This window comes from Sycon ciliatum, chromosome 3 (genome assembly GCF_964019385.1).
Source record: "Sycon ciliatum chromosome 3, ocSycCili1.1, whole genome shotgun sequence".
Lineage (NCBI taxonomy): Eukaryota > Metazoa > Porifera > Calcarea > Leucosolenida > Sycettidae > Sycon > Sycon ciliatum.
Genome location: NC_088645.1, coordinates 43356309 through 43373976, shown reverse-complemented (window position 1 = coordinate 43373976; position 17668 = coordinate 43356309). Strand labels below are relative to the sequence as shown.

At 48.1% G+C, this 17668-nt stretch overlaps 2 protein-coding genes across 3 annotated transcripts in view; both read right to left on the bottom strand.

Annotated features, from left to right (window-relative positions):
- LOC135812297 (uncharacterized) overlaps positions 1-17668 on the bottom strand; it is a 158842-nt gene that overhangs the window by 47473 nt on the left and 93701 nt on the right. Inside the window, exon 1 of one of the 2 annotated variants that reach the window (XM_065325674.1) lies at positions 4275-5322. The exons of the other annotated variant lie outside the window; for it this stretch is intronic. Within the exon in view, the coding sequence (XP_065181746.1) occupies positions 4275-5234 (960 nt within the window). The 5' untranslated portion in view covers positions 5235-5322. Of the gene's footprint in view, positions 1-4274; positions 5323-17668 lie in introns of those variants that run through there. 2 annotated transcript variants of the gene reach the window in all.
- The window catches only part of LOC135812292 (leucine-rich repeat flightless-interacting protein 2-like), a 13408-nt gene continuing 10824 nt past the window's right edge, over positions 15085-17668 (bottom strand). Inside the window, exon 10 of the mRNA XM_065325665.1 lies at positions 15085-15215. Within this exon, the coding sequence (XP_065181737.1) occupies positions 15213-15215 (3 nt within the window). The 3' untranslated portion in view covers positions 15085-15212. The remainder of the gene's footprint in view (positions 15216-17668) is intronic.

Below are 17668 nucleotides of genomic sequence, written 5' to 3'. Positions count from 1 at the left end.
TCGAAATCGCTAAATATTATTAGTTTACAGTATCGACGATTTCGCAGCAACTTTTTGCGGCAAAATATCTAGGCGAGAGGAGCAGAATCTGTCTGGGCGTAGCCAGGGCCCAAGTTTTTATGAATGGACTGTAAATGATACCTGAGTATGCACTGCATGTGATGGGAATGCTGGTCACCTAGTTCTGCATTACACCTCAAACCTGTGAGATCCCTGGCACCGAAATATTAATGCACCTAAAATTACTTGAACTACATGGTCTCCAGTAGTTTCTATTTGAAGTAAACATCCTTGATAACCATGAACTACTTTTGGCTAGATTAACGCTTCTGAAATCAATGGTGCTAGTGAAGCTTATATCAGATCTACCCTGATTTAGCCACCCACTCTAGTGGCAAATAATTATTGCCTTCACTGGGGCAGAGGTAACTGTAGTTGGATCCCGGGTCGGACACCCTGATGCCGTCAATATTTTTTCTGCACCTTGTCCTCACCATTAATTTACTGAGGTGTGGTGAACCAATGAGTGCATGGGATCACCCATAGTTTAGGGATTTCAGGGGTGTTGGCTGTTGGCCGGTTCCATAGCCAATTGAGTCATCTTTTCAAGATTCCTTTCGAGTCTCTCTCCCCTCTTCCAGGGAGACTCACGTGACCAGTTTTGGCAGTGAGCACGTACAGTATGTGTGTGTGTGTGTGTGTGTGTGTGTGTGTGTGTGTGTGTGTATGCGCGTGTGTGTGTGTGTGTGAAAAATGAAAAATAGGGATTCACTGGCCAGAAAAAGCCACTTCAAAACAGCTGTGTGGTGGATACCAGGCTGAAATTAGTGGCGGTCAATTCATCAGCCTTGCAAGCTGTTGAATTGTGTTATCCCAGCACAAGTTGTTATGTCTAACATAGGTGTTCGCTATCATCGCTTCCGCGACGGGCATGTTTGAGTCTGAGTCTGAGTCTGAGTCTACAGGAAGAAAATCATAAAATCATCCGCTCCACTTCACCATCACGATACTGACATAGATACGAGATGAAACAACTAGAAAATCCACAAGAAAACTGTACGGCCACGGACTTTGGTCTGACTTTGGTCTGAGAATTTCTATCACGATCAAAAATGTACGAGGAGCACTCAAAAATAAGCCACAGATGTACCTTTATCGCTCTCTACTCCTTTTTCAAGGCACAAAAGTCGACTCTCCACTTTCAAACAAGGAACCAGACATACCAGTGGTCCTTTTCAGCTGCTCCACGAGCGCAGGAAATGTTCACCAAGGGGCGCAGAGCAGCATCCATTCCAGAAAAAGAGCTAAAATACGAGTGAGACTGCATGCCTGAGTACACGAGTACATGTATGAGTACATGCAGAAAATAGTCAATTTCAGCGTTTCTGCTCCAAACAGCAACTAGCTTCGACTAGAAACAAAGATTACACCAAAGGATCAAACAACAACCATTTTCTGCAGTTTTTTGCAGATGGCTTCCTTGTGCTTGGCCCAGCACGCCAAAAATCACACCTCGGAGGAGTACAAAAAATTATAACTCTCAGATGTCCTCGATTGCTGGCCATGATAGGGATTCACTGGCCAGAAAAGTCACTTCAACCAGCTCTGTGGTGGATACCAAGCTAAAATTAGTGGCGGTCAATTCATCAGCCTTGCAAGCCGTTGAATGGTGTAATCCCAGCACAAGTTGCTATGTCTAACATGGCTGTTCACTATCATCGCTTCGGCGATGGGCATGTCTGAGTCTGAGTCTGAGTGTGTTTGTGTGTGTGTGCACATGCGTGTGAGTGTGTGTGTATGTGTGTTTGTGTGTGTGCGTCTAAAGGTTTATCACAAGAAAACGTTCTTGGAATCCACCCAACAACTTTGGCTTGACGTGTGTATAGAATAAGTGCGCAGCAGATCATTTTTATTGCTATGCTTAAATAGTTGTTTCCACGTAGTTTTTTTTTGTAAAATAAAGAATGAAATACAACTCGGACACGTGCCAGTAATAAATGTTAAATAGTAGAAAAGACATGGGAACGAGTTATGAATCAACTATCCACTCCTGTGACCTGATTATATTGTAACTCAGATACAGTCAGACCTCGCATAACCGCACACATCCGTTTTCCACAAAAATATCCGGACAGGCGAGGGAACCGGAAAATCAAACACACGTACTGTATGTATGCATTCCATACGCTGTAAATCGTCAACCAACGATTTTCTTCCGGATGGCGATGGATGCGGATAAAAGAGGACCGGATAAGCGAGGTGTGACTGTACTATGCTGCAACTATCCATGACTGTAACAAGATGAAAAACAGTCAGAAAGTGCGATAATCTTCGGTCCTACGTAACCATAAACCTTCCAAATTGGAAGGCTGTTGGTTTGCGCACTGGAGGTGTGTTAGAGCTAGGTCTCAGGTCGCTGAATGTCTCAGTACCTTGTCAGTTTTGTGCCCTATTATCGCACTCTCCTTCGCCTCCTAACACTGTCTGTCTTATTTTCCCCTCCTTCTTGTCCCTCCTCCTAACATTCGTATCATGTACCTGTCACTCCTTGCATTTTTCTCCTTCTTTCTTTTTGGTGCGTTTTATGTCCCCATGATGTCGAGACCTCAGGTCGGCTGAGGGCAAAAAGCCTCACCATCACTATGCTCCCACTACGCAATTTTCTTGTGAGCTGTGATCATTGTAAAAAAAATTGATTATCACCTCCACCACTACACTGCGCTCTTAGCCGACTAGCCTTCCACTTCCCTTTTCCCTCGTTATCACCTCAGCTATGCCAGTTTTGTATGTGGAAAACCCCCTACCATAATAGCAGTTTGGTCTTATATTTTATCATTCAACATCTACCTTCACTGATGAGCTACCGTATTTTCCGGAGTATAGTGCGCACCTTTGTATAACGCGCACCCACAATCTTCATTGGGGGTGCGCACTTCAATCTTCATTGATGTTCATGCATTTGATATTCGGAGCATAGTGCGCACCTGCGATTTAGGGCCTAGAATAGCACATCTAAAGTGCGCAATATACTCCGGAAAATACGGTATGTGTTAGCGAAACAGCTGTCTGAAGGAGTTATCAATATCGTCTACGGAAGTGTCCTCGCATTGGTGATGGTTGTGTGCAGGAGGGTCCAGTGTCTGCTCTAGGATTGTAGGACAGCCGGGTACACGTGTACCTGGCGCAACCATTTCAACCGGGTCGGAGCCGGGTACACATGTACCTGGCGCTTCTCACCAGCCAAGTCACAACTTTGCCATGGAAGTGCGTCACGTACCAGAAGCAGGTCATCTTTTTCGTCTCCATGTCGTAGACAAGCCATGGACGACCTGTTTTCCAAGAGTCCTGGAAGCATGCAGGGCCTGTGGATTCGCCTCTTCGCTGGAAGCTCCATTGCCAAAAACAACACCTCAACGATCAAGCTCGAACTGAGCGCGTGCACACACGGGATACTGACTACTTTCACTTCGACGCGCACCTCTGCATGATCTGTCACACATACAAGCCATGTAGTCAGTCCTTTCAAAGTTCGAACGTGTAAAGTACCAACCGGGTCAGAGGTGACCCAGTACTATATTTTCAACCGGGTCCAAGCGCCGCCCAACCGGGTCGATTACCCGGCTCTGGAGCAGACACTGGGGTCTCGTCGGCTAAGAGCGCAGTGTAGTGGTGGAGGTGATAGTCAACATTTTCTTCAACGGCTGAGAGCTCTGTCGCACCCTGTAATAATAAAATTTAAATACTAATTTTAAAAAACTGTTTCAGAACACAGTTCGTCCTCCACCTTGTAACATACTATCATTCAACAATACCTGTATCCATGGAATGTTCCCATGTACACTGCACAAGTAGTAGTAAACACCACTTCAAATACATTCAGCAAACTACAGTGCTACTCAATGGAGAGGTTAAGATTCAGGTGATTTCCGACGTGACGCGCAATTTCACGTCAAATTCAGCGTAAAACTCCAAGTTTCGACGCGAGCTGCAGGTCACTCGCGTTGTTTTCGACGCGCGAGCCAAATAGCGCGAGCTGAACTTTCGTGTCACCTCGGAAATAACGTGCATCTTGACCTCTCTATTGAAATCCAGTCGCGTCACTCAACCACGCGCCGGGCTTTCCCCACCCCTAGAGTCACCTGTGAACACCAGGGGCGCGGAAATGCGGAATGATGCAAGGCGCAAACTAGTTTAAAAGCTAAAATTAACTTACTTGCAATGAGGAACGCGACTGGACTTCACTGAGCACTGCTCTACTTTAACAAACTACTTACCGACGAGAGACTGGTGAACAGCTGCAACACTCGCTTCATCTCCTCGTGTACTTCCTCGGCGGTCGGTCGCTCGCTCGGTTCATTGGAGTGGCAGCGAATTGCCAGCGGCTTCAGTGGGTGGTCATCAGGGAGTCGCCGAAGATAAGCAGCTCGCCGCCTTGTCTCTGCCACCACCTGCGTCGCTTCCTGTCCACTGGCGGCGTCGCGGACGATTACAACGGACGGAGCGTTGATCAGGTCGATCCCAGGCAGAACACCGGTGATAACAGCCAGTAGCGTAACTCCCAACGAGAAGATATCCAGCGGACGATCATAGTCAGGTTGCTCTACCATGGCTTCCGGCGGCATAAAAACCAACGTCCCGGGGCAACGAGTCATGTCCATTCGAGCCGCTTGCACTTGTTGTTGCTGTTGACGAGGGGATGCCAAACGTACGAACTTCGCAACACCGAAATCACACACCTTTGCGACTCCGTTCTTGATCATCACATTTTTCGGTGCGAGGTCCCGGTGGATAATACCACGAACGTGCAGGTATCGGATACCGGCCGACGTGTCGCAGAGGTAGCCGATCAGCATCAAGCCATCCTCCCGATCCTCACCAATACTCAACTCTTCCAACGTAGAAGTCAGCAACTCCAACGCGAGAGCAGCGTTTCGCCCAACTCTAGCAATGCCCAGCAATTGACAAAGATTGGGGTGGTGGGTACGACTGAGACGAAAGACCTCTTGCCCAAACGATATAATTTTCCTCTCTCGGTCCTGAACACCAGGCTCAACCAAAATGGGATGCAGAACTTTCAGGGCGATATCTATTCCCTGCCAGTTCAGCCGATACACGGCGGCATCGGAGCCACGACCCAGTTCATCTTCTTGCGTCACTCGTACGTCTCCCAAGAAAACAATATCCTGATTTGTCAAGCCTAACTCTCTCATCAATGGCAAAGCTTCCCGCTCCATTCTCTCTCACTAAAGAGACACTGCTTTCATTGAGCAGACACACCAATGAAGCGCAGTGGAGTGGTGCGGACACTAGCGTTGCAACTGATTTTGTAGTCGAGTTGTAGCTGTTCGTTGTCATCATGTATCCGCACAGCTTCAACATCATTGTCATCATGGTCATGGAAGGTCTACTTGTCAATGTGTTGTACTAGAACTACACTCTGTCTACACTACAGTGCTAGCAACTGAAATCCGACCACCTTGCCGGCGCGGCGCTCCGGCAATGTGGTCGGATTTCAGTTGCTAGCACTGTAAGTATAGTAGAAGTAGATCTACATGTACGTGATGAAGAAAATACACAAGACAGTGTGCGAGGTGAGGGTCTCGCGCACGTAACGTCGTTGTCCGTTTCACCTGGCTGCGGGTGTCATCTCTGCTTTCAACTGTTTTGAATGATCTCGTGATCACGGGGATAGGCTAGTGTCGTCCGAACTCAGACTAAGCTTTAGCTCACGTAGCTTTTTGGCATCGTATAGTCTCTTGTGTTTGCCCTGAAAAGTGAAAGGCCTGATCCACCCATGACTTCTCTTTGCGTTTTGACGCTTGCGCCACGGCTGGCAAGAGGCAACGTTTGTAATAAAGTAATTATTTTAGTTGTTGTTGTGGCTGCGATCACGTCATCGATGCATCCCGTCTCAAGTAACAGTTTTTGTACTGCAATTTCACAAAATTATTTTCGGTGTACATTGTACTTTTATTTTCGGTACTTTCGGTATTTTCGGTACTTTCGGTACTTTCGGTACTTTCGGTGCATCTGTTTCATACCTGTTGGTTTTCTTGAGCAGTATTTCTGCTAAATTTCTTCCCTTGCCCCTTTTCACTTCCCTTTCATGAATCCGTCCCATCCTCCCTTCCAGGAAACTTACCTTGATAAGAGTCCATTTCTATTTTGTACTCTTGGAGAATCCTTCAAATAGTCTGAATGAATGAAACCTAAAACCTGTCCTTTTTAATTTTATTTATGGATTCCCCAAAGGCCGAGGCCTAAGTCGAGGGCCTAGGGGGTCTCCGTTCATGGCTTACTGGGAATATATCTGCAAAATTATAACATGGTAGATTGAGTGCTTATAATACATGTATCTGCCAGATCAGGTGGCACAACGTTCTTCCTCAGCCTACTCAAGGTTTTCCAAAAACACTATGTAACCCCAAAGCACAAAAGAAAAGCCAAAACTAAACCAAGAACTTGTGCATTAAACTCATGTCATTTAGAAAGACAAAAGACAGGGCAAGTGAAGAGTTAGGGACCATCGCAAAAGTTCGCAGAAGCCCCTGAAACGAAGAGCATACGTTTGGGGGGGAGGGAGTCGGTGCGAAAATCGCAAACCGGGCTTCAATTCAAAAAAAGTATTGACGACATAATTATAGGAGCTGTAGGATTAGCATGCCATCACAGCCGGCGTAGATTGCTTGTCAGGACGCGTATGGGGAATGTGAAAGCAATATACACCAATCAACGTTCATTGTAATGCTCAAAGGATACAACTGCATAGCTCTAGCTGTTCTCGTTCTTAGATCACCCACTGCAAGGTGATATCATCGTTGCATTTATAAAGTGCTGTACATAGTTACACACTGATACAACAATGCTTGTGTAGTATTATAATAATTATTATGTGTGAGCATCCAAGTGAAAAAATGAAGCCCATATTGTGACTGTCGTTTCGTTTGAGGGGGGAGGGAGGGGGGTCAGGCCCGAAACTCACGGTCTTCGTTTCGGGGGCTTCTGCGAACTTTTGCGATGGTCCCTTAGTCAGTCCATTGTTTATGATGGTCTCCGACGGTTACGTCGGCAAGCGAGCCTCCGCCACTGCCAAAGCAGCGTGGGCTCCGCAGGAGGGTGCAAGTTCCAAAGCAAAACTGATACGCCTACAACCGCGAATGCACATGATACATGATTTCAGAAGGCTGAAGGAAATCCCGCATCTAACGATTCGTCGAAGGCCATAACATGTCAGTAGAGCTCGCCCCTCTTCTTCTCAGCCTTCTCAATGTCAACTGATGAGGGGGGAATTCCCCGAAACTAGGGGTGAAAGTAAGTAACTTAGTTGGCACTGAGATCCCGAGTTCGAGTACTCTGATTTTCTCCGATCGAATATTCTTGATATCCTAAAAATCTCAAACGGGATAAGTCTGAAGAAAAAACTGACTGTCACCACCAGGACTCGAACCAGGGACCCTCGCTTGTAGCTAGCGAAGCTCTAACCACTGAGTATTCGAATATTCGGTATAATTGTTTCACCCCTACCCGAAACACTGTGTATTGAGCAGGGAGTGGTGCTTTCTTGCAGACCCAGCATCAGCACCAGCACTCACCCAGCACCATCACCCACCCACCCACCCAGCACCATCACCCACACAGCACCACCACCCACCCAGCACCATCACCACCACCCACACAGCACCATCACCCACCCAGCACCACCAGCACCCACCCAGCCAGCACCAGCACCCACCCAGCCAGCACCCAGCCAGCACCAGCACTCACCCAGCACCATCACCCACCCAGCACCGGCACCATCACCCCCCCCCCCCCCCCCCCCCCAGCACCACCACCCACCCAGCACCATCACCCACACAGCACCATCACCCACCCAGCACCATCACCCACCCAGCACCACCACCCACCCAGCACCAGCACCATCACCCACACAGCACCACACAAGTGAACACATTGAGGTGACACGGCCCACACACAAGGCAACACACAATGTGCGCATCACGTAAAATGATCTATGTAATTGTTGTCTAGACAATAAGAGAAGAAAAGCACCTACTGAAAACCTCTAGCAAAACAGACAACAGAGACACAGAGAGAGAGAGAGAGAGAGAGAGAGAGATAGAGAGAGAGAGGGGGGGGGGGGGGGGGGCACGGAGAAAGGTCATGTATATTATTGTTACATGCTCATGAACACGCACGTGCACACACAGACACACGTGCGTGCACACACAGACACACGTGCGTGCGCACAGACACACACGCATGCCCGCACTCCTGGCAGCTACTGTACAGAGGAGGGATGGAGGGCGCGCAGGCAAATATAAACACCCAAATGTACACATGCGCACAACACGCAAAACACGCAACACACATACACACACACAAACAGCGAATGGTAAGAAAGAAATATACGTGGGCAAGCGGATGTGGGTGAGTGTAAGAAAGGGGGGGGGGGGCACTGGCACAGTAGTATACAGAAAGGTGGGAGAGACGTGGTCGTTGCCATAACAACACAATATGCACAGACACAAACATGCAGATCAGCAAGGTTGTACATACCCGCAAACACAGGAGTAGCCGACATGGATAGAGAGAGCGAGAGAGACACAACATAAAGTTGATGACACACACACACGCGCGCGCGCGAAAGCAATGTACACACGTTTCAGGCCAAAACGTGACAGGAGAACGCAACCGAACAATGGCACGACGCACTCGAATGAATGAGGACTCCAAAGAGAGTAGGGGATAGCTTACACGCCCATGGTGTCGCCGAAGGTACAGGCTCGCGAAAGGCAATGTGTTCTTAAGACACAGTGCTCATACAATTCGAGACGTGCCATTGTACGCAACACGGCACGGACAGCAGACATAGCTACATCACCACAGCAATGGCTTCACACAGTGCACAGCGAAGCTAAAACAATACGTGCAGGGGTAGGTCGTACACAGCTACACACACACACACAGATGCACCCGTATGTGTGCTTGCATGCGCACACACGTACACATACATGTGTGCATCCAATCGCGGAACCTGCCAATCAAGGTCCACAGTGATTGTTGCTGGCGAACAAGTTCAGGCTGTAGAGCAGTCTGGGGAACTACACGAGCTCCTTATCTTCAAGGTACTTGTATTCGAAGATGAAGCCCTCCTTCATTCGCTGCTGCCACTTCTCATAGTCAAAGTAGATGTACGTGCCCTAGACCAACAAAGACATACACACACGTACACACAGCACCCACACCCACACCCACACACACCCACACGCACACACACAAACAAACAAAAATACACGTCTAGAGAAATGACCAATCGGCATTCCCTGCCTCGTCATTGTGCTTTCTAGTACATGCACACCACACTCACTGCCTATGTGTGCGACTGCCATGCTATGTGTGCGACTGCCATGCTATGTGTGCAACTGCCATGCTCTCAATGCTAGTCAATGCATATGTGTGCGACTGCCATGCTCTCAATGCTAGTCAAACTGCACAGGTCCGTTGATTGCCTTTTTTTCTAACATGGCTACTAAACTCTCTACATATATGCCCCCCCCCCCCCACGCACACACACCAACCACACACAGACACAGACATACACCCACACACCCACCACACACCAATACACACAGACAGACAGACAGACAGACAGACAGACAGACAGACATACACACACACCACTACACACCAACACACTTGTACTTGCTCACTGCCAAAATTGCAACACACACACACAGACACACCAATGCACACAGACCCCCTCCCCCGCAACACCCCCCCCCCCCCCCGCAACACCCCCCCCCCCCCCCCACACACACACACAGACACACACCAACACCCCCTCCCCCCCCCCCCCCCCCTCCTCCCATCTACATACACACACCAACACCCCCCCCCCCCCCCTCCCACACGCAGATACACACCAACACCCCCCCCCCCCCCACACACACACACACAAACATACACCACATACCTGCTCATACTCGTCTGTTATCAACTTTGGCTCTTCGTGTCGCTGGAACCACATCATGTGTTTGATGTGGAAACGCCAGGACTGTTTTTTCAGGGAACGCGCTGCCAGCCACTGCGCTTTCGTACCCTAAAACATGAGAAAGCAAGAAAACATTATTCACATACCAAATACAGTCAGCCAGTGTGCTTTCGTACCCTAGAACGTCAGAAAGCAATAATGACATTATTCACATACCCAATACAGTCAGACCTTGCTTATCCGGTCCTCTTTTCTCCGGATCCCTCGCCATCCGGCAGAAAATCGTTGGTTACCGATTTACAGCATATGCCATGCATACACACACTGTATGTGTGTTGGACTAGAGGTGATTTACACGACGGCAGTGCATCCCGCAGGGAAGAGAAGCACGTGATCCCGAGAGCTTTACCGTGATACGGGAAAGATGAAAATCGATTCACATGGCAGGATGCACGTACAGTACATGTAGTACAAAACAGACCACGGAATGCCACGGTATGCATTTCCACCCACCAGCCCAGTCCCCTCATGGCACCGGGGCCGTACCGGGATAGCTGACAGGATACGTTCGCGCCAAAATATGAGTACATGTGACTGAATCTCCATGGTAGCATCACGCACGGGATGAATCCTGCCGTCGTGTAAATCGCCTCTTATCCGGTTCCCTCGCCTATGCGGATATTTGTTGCGGAAAGCGGATGTGTGCGCTTAAGCAGCGTATGACTATACAGTTACAGAGAGAAGAAAGGCAGGTCAAGTTGCCATGGCAACCGAGCAGGATGACGCAGCTGAGAGAACGATGCGCACGCACTATGCAGCTTGCTGAAACGCAGTAACCATAGCAACTCGGTGCTGATGGATGTTTCAGTTATCAATGTTTTCAAAAGGAAATCCTCCTCGACCCACACGCAACATTTTCGTTTCGTGAAAAATCCATGATACCGGATGGGTCCCTTACCTCATGATAATAGAAGATAAAGAAGAGTGTTTCTGGAGACAGGCGCTGGAAGAAATCAAACGTATCGCATTGCATGGGCGGGTGTTGATGGTGGTAGCTGGGTGTGTTGCATGGGTTGCGCGGAACAGTCGTTCTGCACAGAAAGACAACAGTGAAGGCAACAGCGAAGACAACAACAAAGACAACAGTGAAGACAACAGTGAAGACAACAGTGAAGACAGCAGCGAAGACAACAGCGAAGACAACAGCGAAGACAACAGTGAAGACAACAGTAAAGACGACAGTGAAGACGACAGTAAAGACAACAGCAAAAGCAACAGTGAAGACAACAGTGAAGACAACAGTGAAGACAACAGCGAAGACAACAGCGAAGACAACAGCGAAGACAACAGCGAAGACAACAGCGAAGACAACAGCGAAGACAACAGTGAAGACAACAGTGAAGACAACAGCGAATACAACAGCGAAGACAACAGCGAAGGCAACAGTGAAGACAACAGTGAAGGCAACAGTGAAGGCAACAGTGAAGACACCAGCGAAGACAACAGCGAAGACAGCAGCGAAGACAACAGCGAAGACAACAGTGAAGACAACAGTGAAGACAACAGTGAAGACAACAGCGAAGACAACAGTGAAGACAACAACGAAGACAACAGCGAAGACAACAGCGAAGGCAACAGCGAAGGCAACAGTGAAGGCAACAGTGAAGACAACAGCGAAGACAACAGTGAAAACAACAGCGAACAACACCACACAGGAATGACAGTAGCACTTGTACCAGAACCAACTGCAAAGGCACCACTACGAATACAAAGGAAACAACAGTCTCTGGAACGCCACAGACAACAGCAACAACAGCAACAACAACAACAACAACAACAACAACAACAACAACAACAACAACAACAACAACAACAACAACAACAACAACAACAACAACAACAACAACAACAACAACAACAACAACAACAACAACAGCGACAACGACAACAGCGGCAACGACAACGACAACGACAACAACAACAACAACAACAACAACAACAACAACAACAACAACAACAACAACAACAACAACAACAACAACAACAAAAACAAAAACAACAACAACAACAACAACAACAACAACAACAACAACAACAACAACCTCCTCACTCTTTCTCCTTTCTTACACTATTATCTCTTATTGGCCACTGGCTATCGTGAGAATAAAGATTTGAAACAACAACAACAACAACAACCCCAGCGACACCACTGATGCCTTAGGTGAGGACCTGCATTGGCTGTGCGAGACTCGTGGCCTCACACAACACGTCTCCTTTGCCACCCACCTACGCCAACACACACCTACATCGTGCCTGGACCTGGCCATCTCTAGCCTCAGCCGCCATAACATCACCATCACAAGCCTGCCCCCTATGGGTGCCTCTGATCATGTTGTCATACAATGCAACCTACAACCCCAGCAGCACACCACCCACAGAAACAATAATACCGATAATAATAAAAATGAGAGCAGTACTACACAGCAAAGCACCTCCAGCACATACTGGTTGTGGAGCGAGCAATGCATTGCGTCCCTGCGTGAAGCTCTTGCTACCTGCAATCTGCAGTACGATCCACATCCCACTGACCCTCAGCCAGTAACCTCATTCTGGAACTTCTGGAGAGACCAGATACTGAAACTAGCCGTGCACCACTGCCAAGTGACCAGAAGCAAGTCCCGCAAAAATTCTACGCCCACTCGTCCCTGGATGACGAAGGATCTCCTCAGCCAGATCAAATTAAAGCACAAACAGTTCCGCACCTACAAGGCGACCCAACTAGACTCAGATTGGAAACTGTACACAGCCCAGCGTAACCGAGTAACCGCTCTTTTGCGACAGGCTAAGTCCGATTTTGTCCAGCAAACAACGTCAACGGGTACAAACCTCCACCGTCTACTGAAGCACCTGAAGAAACCGCCTAAGCAAACAATTCCCACACTATCGACAGCCAACTCCACTGCAGCCACGGCTATGGAGAAGGCAACAGCTCTCAACAAGTTCTTTATCTCCCAAAGCCAACAGTCCATCGACAAGACCACCTGTACTACACCAGACATCAACACTACCCCTGACATCAGTCATACTCTAAATACAATCGCAGCAACAGTGGAAGAGGTCGAGAAGCTTCTAAGCAGTCTAGACACTGGCAAGAGCCCAGGCTTTGACAACATCCCAACTCGGCTCCTGAAAGAAACTGCAAAGGAAATCTCCCCATCTCTCACTAGTCTCTACAATCTGTCCTTCAGAACCGGAGAAATACCACAGGATTGGAAAGACGCAACTATTACACCCATCCCCAAGTCGGGCAACCCCTCCCATCCTACCAACTACCGACCCATCTCCCTGCTCAGTATAATATCAAAAACACAAGAAAAAATAGTCCACTCTCGTCTGTACAATCACATAGCACCGCACTTACCCTCCAACCAATCCGGCTTCAGGAAACAAGACGGGACCGAACTGCAACTCGCACGGATCGTCCACCAGATATCCACAGCTAGGGATGCGGGGAAGCATGTTGTAACGTGTTTCTTCGATCTCAGTAAAGCCTTTGATCGTGTATGGCATCAAGGCTTGCTGAAAAAGCTGAGCCACTACGGTGTTGACGGCAAGGCTCACAATTGGCTCGAAGCCTACTTGACAGGACGCAGACAGCGGGTGCAGGTTGAAGGCACAACATCCGCCTTCATACCAATACCAGCGGGAGTGCCCCAGGGCTCGGTCCTGGGACCACTTCTGTTCCTGACGTACACCATTGACCTGCCCACTGCCTGTGAAAATGCTACAACCTCGTGTAGCCAGTTCGCGGACGACACCGCACTGATTGCCATTGCAGGCAGCTACATTGAGTGTGAGGCTGCGCTACAAAGAAGCGTCGATGCCGCAGCAAAATGGCTAGAGCGCTGGCACCTGCTAGTCAATAAAACGAAAACCGTCATCCTCCCGTTCTACCATGCTAACCGACCCCCACCACGACTACCCGAAATAAAACTTGGCCAAACCCTACTAGAAACAGTAACACAACATCGTCACCTCGGCATCATCTTTCAGCACGACCTAAGATGGTCAGCCCACCTTGACTTTGTGCTAAAGAAAGCTGTACAATCTTTTAATATTCTCTTTAGGCTCAAATCAACTCTACACACTAAATCACTCTCTCTCATTTACAAAACGTATATCCTGCCCATAATTGAATATGCATGCATTGCTGTCACCCCACTCTCAATCGCAGCCCTTGACCGTCTTGAGCGAATCCAGCGCAAGGCGGCCAGAATCTGCCTCCGCCTCCCCCTCTACACTCCTCTGGATCATTCAACACTGCTCCATCGGCTCAAATGGCCGACAATGTTCTCTCGCCGCAAAGTGAAGCTCACCCTTCTTGCCCACTCCATAAAATACCAATATGCCCCACAACACATACGCTTGCTCAACACCCCCGCTCAAGTTATGGCCCAGTACAGCCTTCGACACGCACGCACTTGGCACCTCCCACCCTCCAGAACCGATCGCTGTAAAGACTCCCCACTGTACAAGTCCCTAGAATACTACAATGCCCTCCCTGCTAGCATTCGTGACGTCTCCTCCCGACCTGCTTTCAAACAAGAAATCTGCTCACTGCTGATTAACTCAATCTGCTCCTGCAGCGCTCACCCTCTCCCATACTTGTAAAGTTCAAAGTGATGTAAATCACTTTCCAACTGTTTAACCCACAATCTCACCTTCTCATAAATTTATCTCTTATTGGCGATGGTGCCATCGTGAGAATAAAGAATTCAAAAACAACAACAACAACAACAACAACAACAACAACAACAACAACAACAACAACAACAACAACAACAACAACAACAACAACAACAACAACAACAACAACAACAACAACAACAACAACAACAACAACAACAACAACAACAACAGCACCAACAATGGCAAAAAAATAAGAAAACCTTTGGGCTGCCGCAGAAATGTGCAACACAATAAAGACGATGTGCGTACCTTGTTCTCTCAGAATCGGTAGCCAGTGGCATGTGGTTGTGCGAGGCTTCTAGCATAGCTAAGTGAAACATTCTCTCCTTGGTGAACTGGACGGGGCCCAAAGGAGCCACACCGAGCAGCGGCTGGATGCGTATTTCATTGACCGGTACTCGTGCCTCGGAGAATCCAGACATGGGTAGAGAGGATGGCCTACCGCTGGCCCCACCCAATACACCACTGCCACTCACTGTGCACACGGAGACGTGATAAACACGCGTGCACGCATACACGCACGCAAACACATACACACGCATGTGCGCAGACACACACACACCCACACACAAACAAACACACATATACACGCACACCCACACACATGCATAGGTGACAGGCACAAACACACAAGAAACATGAAGATACGTGCGATACGGAGCTACAGTCCATTCATAAAAAGACGGGCCCTGGCTCTGGCGAGCGCCCGTATTTAGCTCCCGTATTTGGCAACTTTACATGATACTATCGTATACAGTGCAGTACTGTGAAATTTGAAATCAGAAAAAGGGTCCAAAAAGGGTACCTGAACTGGGGTTCGCACCACACAATGCACTGTTGCAGGCAGGGTCAAACGCCTGGATTTTGATGGTTTTTCCCAATTCAGTAGATCATGAATATACGAAGTATGTGAAAACCACAGTACAGGTAATTGAAGTGCTTGTTTCAAACTCCTCAGGTCTCATCAGCCGAGCTCAAAGTCTCCGGCCGAGCCGATTTCAAGAAGAACGTTTTTTGAACAACTTGGTAATTTAAACCCTCTCCTCTACTCTAGGCCATTCAAAACTATAGACGCGTGGGGTTTTTGAAATATTTCATATTTGGCTGGAACTTTTTGAGAATAGTTTTCGGTAGTGTTGAAACGATCTCACCGGATACTCGTTAGCTCGCTCGCCAGAAACTCGGCTCGTTTGTGCGACCAGCTCGTTTGCACTAACGAACACCGTGCACCGTACTCCGTACACATGGCCCGGCAGTACATGTCGACCGGGGAGTCGTAAAAATATTTTACGACTCCCTGGTCGATCGAGAGTCCAGTCCCGCGCAAAGTGAAAATCACTCGCAGTTACAGGTGACTGTATGCCTGCACGACACTTGAGTTGTTTCAGTTGTCGTTGCAGCTTTGGTCGACTCTACTCTTGACTCTACTGATGTCTTGTTCCGCATCTGCTGACCTGTCGCAGGATATGCTTCGGTCACCTCTCCATTCGAGTGAAAGTTACGCTCAGTCGTTTGGAAGTTTTCTCCCGCGATGCAGCGAAGACCAGGGCTACTTGCAATCTTTGCAAAACGGTCTATTCTTACAAAGGCTAATCGACGACGGCGCTGAAAAGACATCTCGACACCAAACAGCAGTCCGAAGTGAAGCAGCAGCAACCCCAAATGCCGGCGGTGATAATTTGAACCAGCTGAAAAAAATCGAACTCAGAAAAAAAGTATTCAAAAAAAAAAATCATATTTGCCACATCAATGAAACTCGTTAGCTCGCTCGATAGCTTGCTCGTTAGTGGAACTGATCGCTCGTTTGTTATAGATACGCTCGTTTCAACACTAGTTTTCGGAATATTGCTTAGGACCGCCCCACAATTACTCTCATATAGTTTCTAAACGATTGGATAACAGGCGCCCAATTTGGAAAAAATTATGCACAAAGTGATCACAAATTTTATGTGGTATAGATGCTGGCATAACGGTTTTTGCCTAGGTACGCGTCTATAGTTTTGAAATGGACTGTAGGCATCAAGGTCAGAGAGCTCTACCCGAGCTTAGCGATGTCTGCACCAGGGCAGATGTTGGGAGCAGCCAGAAAGAGGACTCGACCAAGTCGAGGCGAGGGTGCCAAATATGGTTCTACATGTAAGTGCCATAGAGTTGGTAGCAGAAAAAACCGACAAAAAATGGCTGCCTGTCCAGAAAAATCCCGACAAAAAATGGTTGCCTGTCCAGAAAAATCCCGACAAAAAATGGTTGAACCAGAAAAATCCCGACTAAAAATGGTTGCCTGTCCAGGCCACACAACCAAACACGCTATCTGACCATACAGTAAAACCTGGTTTAAGCGACCATCCCGCGGTGCAAGCAAAAGCGGTCATTAAAGCCAGTTGGTCTTTAGAACCAGGTCCCACTGTGTCTGTGTAGAACTGTCGGTACATGGAAAAACGGTCGTTAAGAGCAGGTGGTCGCTAAACACAGAGGTCGCTAACACAGAGGTCGCTAACACAGAGGTCGCTTACACCAGGTTTTACTCTACTACGAATCGAACACGGCGTCAACCACGAGGAATTTGCTGGGATGCTACGGGACAGCCTGTAATTTGTCCGATAACAGGAGAGTTTCGGAATGTTGAACAAGGCCTATTAACATACACATGGTAGCAAGTCAGACCAAACTGATGCAGTATGACACAACATAAGCTGAACATGAAGCTGGAACACTGCTGGGAAGATCGGAAACTGAGTGTAGTGTGCGAACCATAACGAAACAGATTCCCGTCTGCATCTTTCCCTCAAACCTGTGGAAACAGAGGCTGCAATCATTTTACAATTTTTGAATGTCCAAATCAAACACAGGAAACATCACAGACGGCTGAACTCTATCACAGCATGAACAATTCTACGAGAAACGGTAGCGACAGCGAGGTAAGTGAGA